Source organism: Drosophila ananassae, chromosome 3R (genome assembly GCF_017639315.1).
Source record: "Drosophila ananassae strain 14024-0371.13 chromosome 3R, ASM1763931v2, whole genome shotgun sequence".
Taxonomy (NCBI): domain Eukaryota; kingdom Metazoa; phylum Arthropoda; class Insecta; order Diptera; family Drosophilidae; genus Drosophila; species Drosophila ananassae.
In genome coordinates, this window is record NC_057930.1 from 9,043,348 (window position 1) to 9,055,508 (window position 12,161).

At 42.3% G+C, this 12,161-nt stretch overlaps 1 protein-coding gene across 4 annotated transcripts in view; it reads left to right on the forward strand.

Annotated features, from left to right (window-relative positions):
- LOC6505589 (disintegrin and metalloproteinase domain-containing protein 10) overlaps nt 1-12,161 on the forward strand; it is an 84,242-nt gene that overhangs the window by 54,964 nt on the left and 17,117 nt on the right. For all 4 annotated transcript variants that reach the window (XM_014905019.3, XM_014905020.3, XM_001964933.4 and 1 more), the window contains exons 4-5: nt 1,667-1,863; nt 1,939-2,503. In XM_014905019.3, coding sequence (XP_014760505.1) covers nt 1,667-1,863; nt 1,939-2,503 — 762 coding nt within the window. The remainder of the gene's footprint in view (nt 1-1,666; nt 1,864-1,938; nt 2,504-12,161) is intronic.

The window sequence follows — 12,161 nt, forward strand, 5'->3', positions numbered from 1 at the left end:
AAACCGGGGGCAACTTGCAATTCTAATACCCGTTGATCAAATGCTCTAATTATGGTTTAATTAACAAGCAGATTCTAAAGTTTCCATTACAATTCCCAGAGTGCATTCTGCGACTATTATATGGTACCTTGGGCTTCTGGAAATTTATATCTATGACGCCTCTCGCTCATTTTTCGCTCACGACTCCAGCTCTCTTTGGGTTCTTGGCTTTGTTTAATCAGTCCCTGAGCAAGCTTTCCGCATTGTTGGACAGAGGTAGGAAAAACCTTTGTGCCGGTTTTGTGGGTCAACTACTACAGTGACCTGACCCCCCGGCCAAGGGCCGTACTTTTTCCCTGTTGCCGGCCTTTCGCTATTTTCTGCTTATTTCGTCCTGAATGAAATACAAAAAAAAAAAATAGGGGAAAAAGCTGGGTTTAATGTTTACTTGAACATTCAGTTTAATTACCCTCCCACCTAACCCCCCCAGCACCCCCGCATTTTAGAACCCTGGCAGCAAATTTTAACCATTCGGTTTGCTTTTTTTCCCTCAGATTTTCTGGTTCTGTGTAATTTTCCGTCAGTCGTTTTGAAGTGGGGCCCGCATCCTGGCATCATGGCATCCATGGCTCCCTTTTTCTTACCTATTTTTGAATCATTTTTTAACGCAAGTTTTTAATTAATTAAAACTCTTTACTCATTCATATGCCAACTGCAATCTGGAGCTCTAATTAAAAGTGTCTATTAATGAAAGAGGGTCTCTGTTGGTATATGGGCTTGCTTTTCCACTTAATTGATTAGTTTGACGAATTATATCAGGCCACAGATTTTGATTGTTGGGGTGGTCTGTGAAATAATTGAGGTTTCACCATTGGTGGTTGCTTATTAAGTGGTTGATTATTATTCCCTTTCAAGATGTGATAAATTGAGAGGTTAATAATTAAAGGGCTCTTTGCTCCATTAGGTAACCAGAAAGGACCTCTGTTCCCTCCATTTGCCATTCAAATTTTAGATGAAACTGCTGTCGTAAGTGATGCATTTATGCCTTGCAAGTGCATTAAAAATTTTGTGCAACTTCTGTACTGGGTGGGTGGGAATAATGGGCGAAGAATTCTCTCGACCCTCAAACGAATACTTTGAAGAACTCTCTTGAACCATTTCCCTGCCATCGATGTCGTCGGGTTCTGGCTGGTTTTCCATTTTTCCAGTCCATCTGCCAAAATAAATATGTTTGTGCCAGTCAGAAGGAGAGTGCCACGCCCACACAAGTGCCACTTGCCATCTGGGCTGGTTGGGCTGTATGGGCTGTTGGCTGTTGGCTGTGGCATGTGCAACAACTTTCAGCCATCAGAGGGCCATTGCAGCAGTAAATGCATTACAAGAAACACCAGTCGCCGATACAGTACCACATGCCAGTTAGCCCGTCCAAATGGTAAAAGTATTATGTGAAGGTAGTGTCGCCAGTGGTGACAGGGAAACGAAAGGTCTTTGAGGTGACCAGTGCCACATTGTCCTCACACGTCCTCTGGCACTCTCTGGTCCAGTGTTCTTTCAATTTCCGGCCATCAATTAAATTCCATTTGCGGTTGTTCGGTTCCTTCCACTCGAAATCGATGTTGAAGATTTACCGAAAAAGATTGTTTGATTTGAAACTAACGTGACTGTCTTTATTTTGAACTCTTTGCAGGCCATGAGCGACTCAACGAATACATATCCCACTACGAAACACTCAACTATGATCACGAGCACATTCGAGCTAGTCACAACCGAGCGCGCCGATCAGTGACCAAAGATCATTATGTACATTTAAAGTTTGCAGCACATGGAAGAGACTTCCATCTTAGATTAAAACGTGATTTAAATACATTTAGCGATAAGTTAGACGTGAGTATTGTCTCTGTCAAGTGTATGGTACTAATATTTAACTAATTCTTGTATTAACTTGTTTTTAATTTCCAGTTTTATGATAGCAATGGCCCCATTGATGTCTCCACGGATCATATCTATGAGGGCGAAGTGATAGGGGATCGTAATAGTTATGTATTTGGTTCCATACACAATGGGGTATTCGAGGGTAAAATTATAACGGAACGTGATGCCTATTATGTTGAACATGCCAAACATTATTTTCCCACAAATCGCACGGCGACAACACCAACAGTAACAAAAACAACACCATCGACATCCTCGACCAGAACAACAACAATAACAACAAATACAAGGACCTCAAGCAGCCCTCTAACAAAAACAAAAAATAACAACAGAACTGCCGTTGATAGTAAGACAGAAAACTTCATAAAGAAAATTGCTGAATCCACAACAACGACGACGTCGACGACGACGCAGTATCCAGAGCTTTTCGAGACTTCTTCGTCCTCGCCCACGTCCTCGTCGTCCTCTACATACCCACCCACAACGGAAAAACCTGCGGATGAGCAGGATAACGCCGAGGACGAACTTGATTTTCACTCCATTATCTACAAGGAGTCACATGTCGAGGACGCCTATGAAAATGTGCGCGAAGGTAAGTCAAAATAAGCTCCAGACACCACCATCTACCTACCCTCCTACCCTCCTGTATATCTCTTGAAATTTTCCATTTTTCGGAGGAAAGTAAGTTGCCGATGCAGAAATGAAAAATACTCTCGCTCGCACATTGTTAAATGTGATTTATTTGCCTGGCATGGCCAAAACAAAGTTTCCGACTTTATTTCATACTCAGTTTTGAGCTGAAGGAAGCTGAAGATGATGCCCGGAGGGGGAAAGGACACAAGTCAACCTTGAAATTGTTTGATAACATTTCGTTGCTGTTTTGACAGCTGAGTTATGGCAGTCGCGGGCGTCTGCTAATCATTTTTGTTCTGCCTCGTCTTACGTGCAGGTTGTCAGTTTGTCAACTCGCGAATTAAAGTGGCTTGGGTTCTCGCAAGTTGGGCTTGTTGGGCTTAACAACTTGTTTATCAGATCTGTGAGCTTAGAACAGAGTCACGGTTTAAGCTTAAGGCCAGATCTTTATTTATACCCGGTACTCTTAGAGAAACACATATTTTAAATGGTTTTAATTAAAAACTATTTCAAAGGCCAATTTATATCTAGGTTGATTTTTAGAGGATTTGTAGACTTTTTAATCAGCTTTCTACCTACTGGCTTGTTCCAAAGCACCCTAAAGTAGGCAACATTTTTTTGTGTTAAGAATCTATACTTAGAAAGGGTAGTTAAATGAAAAATAACCTTTACAGAAAGAAAATCTGTGGAGCGAAAGACAGCACCGGGAATTGTATAGTCCCCTGCATAAGAACCATTAGGTTTCTTATTTTTTTTTACCAGAGAAATGAAAAAATACTCCATAAAGATGCGATTTAAATTTCCACTGCAACTGGATCTGAAATTGAAAATTCAGCAAACCGCAGAATTGTCTTTTTTTGTTACGAAAACCTTGATCCGTCATCTGGGCAGACAAAGTAGAGACAGAAAAACTTTCATTTCGATGAAAATGTGCAACACTGCACCTCTTTTTTTTGTTGCATCCACGGTTCATGCAAAACAGGCGTCCGAATAGCGTTCATTTAAAAAGCGAGCCACGCATGAAGCGGAGAATGAAAAGCGAAGAAAATGAAAAGAATATTCGCTCGACGGTTCAATGGTCAATTTTTTATGCAACGCGGCAACAATGAGTCTGGCAACCGAAGAAGGTGTGTGCCCCTCTAGACTCGTACTCGTACTCGTTGCACTCACACATGCGATGGCATACGTAATAATGCTGCAACAATGACACTGACAATGAAAAGTTGCAACTGCAAGCTCAGACAAAAAGTAAAAAAAAAAAAAATGCAAGCAGAGCCAGAAGCAAAAGGCAGCATCAAAAAGCGGATGCACCGACGTTGTTATTGTGCAGGCACCCAGTGACAACAACTATGACGACACACTGTCACACACAGACAAAATGGGCGGAGGCCACGCCCATATAAAGTTGTCGCTTCTGTTGGTGCAACAAAAGAAGTAGAATCTAATGCATAGCTAAACAACTGAAATGGGAGCAGCTATATGGGTATGGGGGTACGGTTATTTTGCCGAGTGCTTTGGGAGCGTTTTGTTGGCCAACTTTTTATTCATTTTTATTTTTTATTTTTTTGACTATCTCCTCTCATTGTTAGTTGCATGCAAAAATTGTATGCAATTTGACATTCCCACACACAAACACACACTCACTGGGTTGACAAAACTATTGTCATGGGCGTATTTAGTTGCAAGTTTGTTGGGGCGTTTGTCGGGGGCGTGGCGTAATCACTTTAATGAGCTCACACAAAAGCCACTTACATCGAGTCATCGAGACCCCCTGCCCCACCTGTCGCATTAGTTCGTTAAGCTGCTTGTTGTTGTTGTTGTCAGTTGCACATTTTGATTGATGAATTTTCGCGAGTGGATGCCCGCCATGCCACACATTTCGTTTCAGTTTATTAACTTGCCGCATTTCGTTTAGTTTTGTTATGTACATTTTTGGGCCAAATTGGAGGTTACATCTGGGCCATTTAATTAGCTTTTGTTGTCTGTCATCCACTCTAACATGTCAGATTAATTTGGCGGGCATGCCTCCACAAATGCTAATTAATACCCGGCGCTCTATTCTATTGATTTGCATTTAATTCGAAAGGATGGGCGATTCGGTGGGTTCCCACGCTCATCGACAAGGCCTGGCTATTGACATTCTAATTAATAAGTTGGTACTGCTTGCAAATAAATAGTTTCAAAGAAAGTAATTCCAACACTCGTAGATGTCACGACTTTTCAAATATGTTATCCAACAGCTTAAAAGTCTACCATTTCCCCTTCGCTCTCGTAAATGTCAAAGTTAAGTGCTCGTAGTTGCCATGACAAAGTTGGAAAATAAAAAGGCCATGTCAAAGGTTTTCATATGGCTGTCATTGGTCACTTAACCGAGGGACCATTACATAAACTTTAATTTGCGAAAAAGTGCAAAGCGGTGGTCGCCATCTCTCGCAGCCCAACTCGCAGCAGATCTCGTTTCCTCATTTTCCATTCGCCAGTGGCAGAGTTTTTCTTGCCCGACCAAGAGTTTCCCCCTACTGAAATTTTTCCTAAGTTGGCCAACTTTATTAGCCAACGAGGTCCCGCAGGCAAGAACGCAACTGTGTCGTGAGGTGTTTATACTTTTGAACTTATCGGAAGGAGGGAAGCTCTTTCTTTCTAACACACAGCACAGCACAGCACGCCCCCCACCGTATACTGTGCCACATTTTTAATGCCATTTTAGCAGCATATTAACTTTTGTAGTGGAAATGAGCAGTCGTCGACGGACCCTAGATTACATTGTTGGGCTCTACACACACACTCATTCACTCTGGGGTTGATGAAGGGCTTGGGCTGTATGGAGTGAATGGCTGGAGAGTGCAGATGGAGGGTAGGGAGCCGGCACCCGGCAGTTAACCGAAGGGGTGCGTTAAGTGCGTGTTAAAACCGACCAAGCGGCTCACGCACATTGCTTATCCGCCCCCTTGGTCCCGACCCACCTAGCACCCAAGTCCCCTACCGCCTGTCCTTGTTATTGTTTTTGTTCTTGTTGTTGACTGACACAATGTCGCACTCACTTGCAAGCCAAGCAGCCCAAGTAACGAAGCGTGAGCGAGGCAGCCCCCAGAAGCAGCCAAGGGGTTAACATACGCCGCAACATAAGTACTCAATTACACTGTAAACCTAGGGGTATAGGTTCTTTTTATGAGGATTTTACAAGTGCAAGATGTACTTGTTGCTTTGGGAGTTTCTAGAGGCAAGAAAATATTGAAATATTGTGTACTATTTCCCCAGTGTCGAGCATCCTGTACACAGCACTTGCTTAAATGCTACTACTTTTGTTGCCTGGAAATCACAATTTATACACAATGTTGTAATATAATTTTTTCTCAGCCACACAGTGAGCAACTCAAGTGGGCACATTGTTCGCTGGCGTCACTGTTGCTCCTTCTGTAGAATATATATATTATATATATGCTTGCGGCACTCCCCGCCCCGATTTTCTCGCCTGCCCGCCCGACCAACCACTTTCCCAGTTATCCTTCGGGGCCCTCGAGTGCATTGACCATGGGGAACTGTGGGAACTTTATGTGCAGTGGCTGCAACTGCCATAAATGCAATGCGGCTCACATTTATTTACGACTATTTGATTGCACTTGCTAGCGTTATGCAAATTTATAGAAAAACGCCTCGCACCCAGGAGCCCTCGCACCAGCTGCCTTATTCACGTCCCATTCTTTTTGGGCCCATTAACATTTGCTGAACTGTGAACTCATTGGCGCATTAATGTCAATGACATGCAGATGTTTTCCAAAAGGGTTTTTATTTAATTAAAACAAGAAGTTAAGTCGCCTTTTGGCATAGTTTTGATTTATCAGACTCGACTTTAATCGACTCTCTTTTAAAGGCAACTTCAAGTAATTGATTTAAACTTAAGCCAGAGCTCCGTTGTATCAGCCAACGATGCATGAAATAAGCAGCCAAAAATACATAAATACAGGATTTACGCCGCGTTTCGATAGCGGTGATGACGATGCCGTGGGCCCCGTCGACTCTGGCACATAACATACAATAATTTCCGGTATTTGATAGCAACAACATCAGATACAACACCCATACAACAGTATTACAACAAGAACGGCAGCAGGAGAGCCCATGGCGGAGTTTGCAATTGTAAACAAACAAATTTCATGGTACGCTGCGCAAGAAAGTTCTCCCGGTGCTCGGTGCTCCACCCTCATAGTTCGATTGATATAGGAGGGGATGATGATGGCTTCTGGTGGCAGAAGTACACAGAAAACCGAAAGCCTAAATTGACATGCGACAGTCATGGCCGGAAATATGATTTTTTGTTGTTCTCTGTTTTGGTTTCTTGCTTTTTCTGGGCTGTTGCTACCCTAACTTAATGGACATTAGAGATTCGATTAAATATTATATAGGAAGTTTATTCATACTAACAGTATCATTCACTATATACTCATACTATTTAAGGAAGGGTTTAGACATATGATAACCATAACTTTTCCTTCCTTTCATCTATTAAAAGTTTTAATTTAAAACTATTCAAAAGTCAGGTTACTGACAGGGTACTATAATATTAGGTATATCTTAACTGTTTGGTTATCTGATCCGAATCACCCTGGGGCAGTAAAGCCAACATGCGGCGGTGTTAATTGGCATCACTGCCTGTTAGTGGAAGGTAGGGGCTGTGGGGCACAGTGGTGCAAGCACAGATATTGAAATCAAATGCGTTTGAACACAACGGCCACCCCCTGCAGATTGTGGGGCTGTGGATGCTGTGGACGGACAACGAGAAATGTCCACCAGAGATGGGGTATGAGGTATGAGGGTGGGTGAACTCTCGACACTGCCCGGCTGCGGTTGGATGAATCCATTTTGCATGCGTGGCGACATGTGTCAACTTCTATTAAGTTAACGTTGGTCATTCAACCCGTGGTCACAGACTGTCTGTTTCCCCCATCGCTTCTCCTCTTTTTTTATTCTGACTATGCGGTCAGCAGTTATTTGTTAGATGCGGGGGACTCACAAAGGGGATTTATCTTTTTTTTTTATTTTCCATTTTTTTCCTCGCTGTCAACCGTTCCTGGTTGTCAAGCTGGGTCTTTGGAGAACATTTTTAGATTAATTTAACACGTCGCTTTGGTGATAAACTCGCCAAAGGGTGGATGGCTAGGAAACTGGGCAGTGAACTCTAATGAAAAAGTTAATGTTTCACGTAAATGGAGTCAGTGGAAGAGTTCTCTCGCCTTTAATTGGAGGGAAACTGGAAAGTATAATGATTACTGAAGTATTTTGAATGATATTTTCGGATGATAGTACTTAAAGCCCCCCTTCCCAATCAAACTAATTTACTTCCCTTTGCGATAAGTCGATTATAGATAATTTTGCCATAATCAGTGGCCCATTCCCTTCATCTCTTGACCTGTACTTGGCAATGAGACCATGTTCAGTGAGCATTTCGAATCAAATCATTAACCGAAAATGCAAATCACCAGCCGTGCAACCGCAGACAGTGCCTGTCTATTCCCTTAGAAGACCAGAGAACTGCACTGGCCGGGCTAATTACGTATCAGCTAGCCAGAAATGGGTCATCTGCATCGTTAGGTCGTCGACAGTCGAATCGTCGACTGTTGTTGAATCTCAATTCAAATCTGACCATCTGACCATCCGACCATCAGACCATCTGACCGCATAATTACAATGCAAAAGTCAACAAAATCAAGTGCACACACACACTGGGAATCTGGCAATCGGAGTGACATAAAAAGTGAGGCAACAAGAGCAATTAGATGTGACAAATTACAAAGGACATCGAAAAGTTAAAACTGCCAGATGAACATGCATATGTGTTGTGTTTTTATGGCTGCCCAATGCATATTTAATTTCTGTTGAGCATTTCAGCACACTGTTTTAATTATTTTCATATTTCAGTTTTCTGTTTGTTTGAGTTCTTGTCTTATTTTTATTGCATTTTTTTTTGTTTTAAGCTGACAAAAATGGAAATTTTGTATTCCGCGCACTTTTTTTGCCAGTTGTCTGAAAATTGTAGTTTGCCAACCGCACAACAATTGCATTTGATAGAGAGGGAGTCCCAGTTCCTCCCCTGGCCTCATCCTGGCAGCTATGGAAATTGCGGTTAATTGAATTCACTGAACAGGGTTCAGAGGGTCAGCTGCTGCCGTCGACCACTACCCATACCCATATGGACATATATATATGAGGTATATATTTTCCCCTCTAGCCGGGAGTCGCCATATGTGAAAATTAATTGAAGTTTTGCAGTTTTATGGGGTTTCGGAGCGCTGACCATCGCAGAACAACGATAACAACGCCAACGACAACTAAAATCTCGCATGACTAACTTTTTATTCACCACCACCACCCATCAACCAACCCCCCGGGCTGGGCGTTACTTTTTATGGATACTCCAGAACTGTTTTTATGATCGCCACCTCACAACTGACATTGGTCCGGCAGTGTTTATTATTTTTATGCTTTAATTTTAATTGACATTTGTCCGAAGATAATGAAACCCTGATATGCAACATGCCAACTCTGCCTTTTTCCCATTTTCCTACCAAAATTCATGCTTTTGTTTCCGGTCAAATCGAGCACTGAATTTCGCATTCATTGTCAGCTCAGGCATGGTCTTGAAACAATACATGAATATGTTATGAGTTGTTTTGAAACGACTCTAGGGGATGCAACAATATCAGCTACCAAACTTTGCAGAAAACATCTGTGTTACTTTGTTCCAATTTGTACATTTAATTTATGAAATTCTGAACTGGAAATATGACACAACAAAACAAAAATGTTCATTGAAATTCCATTTTGTTTGAGGAGAGTTTTTGATTTCTAGAAAATGCAAGTCCTGGACTAGAGAACGTAGGAGAGTTTATAAAATTCTTTGTTCCAATCTGCTTGAGATCATCTTGAACCGAGCTTTATCCACAATGTCACCATCTCTCGTCCCGCCTGTCTGACTCTCGCCCCCAACCGGATTCTTCCGATACACTTCGTTTAGTTTTGTTGCTCGCAGACTCGTTGTTCTCCAGCTCCGGCTGTGTGGCGTGAAAATTCATATTAGATTTTAAAATTTAATAAAATGTATGTGCAAATGAAAATGTGGCATAAGCTTTGCACGTACCAACACCTTGCCCTTTATACCTGGTCTGGAGCATGGAGCGTGAAAACATTTCACAACATTTAAGTCGCTTTTAATGACTTTTTTGTCTAGCTGCCCTCGCATCATCATCATCATCATCGTTGTAGTCGTTCTGTAGTCGAAAGGGTACACCAGCAGCTCGACAACCCAACAACCGGCACAGCTCCCCAGTCATGACATTGTGTTGCCACTTTCGGTACCCATTCGGATTGCTTTTATTTTTTCAGCAGCTCTACTGGGGAATGGGAGTGGGAATGGGAATGGGTCTTGGGAGGGATTGCAACTAGATTGCACATTTGTGTTGCATTCCACTTTGATTGCCCTGCCAAAATGCAACATGTCTGCGAATTGGGCAAGTGCTGTTTGTTTTTGATGTCCCCTCCAACATCAAACAATCTGTCATCATAAGCGGACAGCTACCTATGTATACATATCTGCACTCTATAAATCCACTTTAACAAAAGTGCTACTATTTGCATTTAAATGTTTGCGATTTTTAAATAATTCTGGTTTTGGTTAATGTATCGATTATGGCCAATTTTATCATTGATCATTGAAAATGGTTTTATTTTATCCTGTCACCTCTGACACGAGGATTATGAAAATTGGATGTGAAAAATGCAAAACATTTTTAAGCTTTGGCGATTGGTGGATAATAATTCCACAAAATGATAGAATAATCATTGAATCATTGAATGACTCTGCCAGCTTAGCCACTTTTAATAAATAAATATTTGTATGATTCATACAGAATTGTATAAAATAGAATATTAATAGATTAGTAGTAGAAAGTGTGTATACAGTATACCTACTGGCAGTTTGTTAGAAACCAAATGATGAACACCCAAAGCTCCAAAAGCAAAACCGCATCAGAGCCATGCGTCGAATGAAACGGTTTTATTGACGTTATGGAATGGTGGCGGCAATGTGGATGTTGAACAATTCAATTTACCACAAACTCGTTATTTTGGGGAGTTTCGGACAGAGAACCATTCTGTCCGGCTATCCAGAGGTCCGGCCCAGCCGGCAGTCTCCCTGTCCGTGTGTCTGGTGAACCGAATGCTGGGGTTATGGGTCCAGCCAGCCCGTACGATCCGTATCCGCAGCTCCGGCACCTGAATTGCAAACTGCACACAACCAATAATTGTTGCCGTCGGGTGTTGCCCATTGCCCAGTGGTCGGTGCAAAATGTATTTAAAATCTGTCGCCGTCATCAACGAAATGGGGAACATTTTCTGGGGTTTATTGCTGGCCGGGTGAGAGTAGGTTGGGGTGGCTGGTCCGCATCCTTCTCCCTTTGCCGTTGCCTGGGCCGTGTGTGATACTTATGCAAATGTTTGGCTGCACCGCGGTTCCCGCTCTTATCCGACCTGTCCAGGTGACAGAACGGCCACGGAGATGGCTCGGAATAAAGGGAATTTGAAGCGGAATGGGTACTACGGGTTTGGAGTGAGTTGTGCGTGATTTTGTGCGGAAATATTAAATTAATCGTTGCGGTAGATGTTCCATCCGTAGTCTTTTTCGATTCTTTAAGCCGCCCTTTAGGAATTAAAGGATAACGAACTACTCAAGTCTTGACTTGATGAACATCCAATTAAATTAACTTCATTATTGTTTTTTAATTCGTTTAACAAATAAAAGTTTCTCAGAATAATAAACAAAATAGAAATTGGCACTTTATTCTTTGTACATAAAGTCCTACACCCCATTATGATAAATGGTAAACAAAAATATTTGGTTTTAGATTTCAAATAAATTACTCGTAATGTATTTGCAAACACACACAGGCTGGATAAACAAGACGAGGCAAAAATCCCCTCCAAAAGCTTCACAATCAGGAGTTTCACAGGAGAAGTTTATGATGCCAGGGATAGGGCGTACATGGCGTATGCGTAATGTGCCCAAATAGATTTGCCAAGCTTACATGACTCAGCCAGTGGGCGGACACAGGGATTATGGGACGGACGGGGATGAAGATGTGCCTTCATGTACATTACGTACGTCCATGTAACATTACAAACACAAGCCGGCAGAAGACCAAGATGCAGAATTTGGCCAATGTCTTGGTGCATTATTCGTGTGGAAGCCGAGATGAGGGAGTGAGGGATGGCTCTGCTGGCTGCACTTGATGGCCCTGCAACAGCTGGAATAGCAGTCCAAATTTAAACAATTTTAAAATTTACAACACACATGTCGCACTTGACCAAGGACATTGGCCGGTACCGCCCTGCCCCCCCTCTAGCGCCTTTAGCGCTTGCCAGGACCTCAAAATATGCATAAATCTTGTGTTGAAAATTTATATTTACATTTTGCTTGTGCTATTTAACAACATTTGGTCAGAACTGTGCTGGCGCATTATAGGGCTTCCTTTGCATTTTACATCCACCGCCGCTCCACTCCGCTCCCCTCCCCTCCTCCCAGCCCACAACTAGTTCCTGTGGCTTCCAAAAGTTTTGCATTTTAG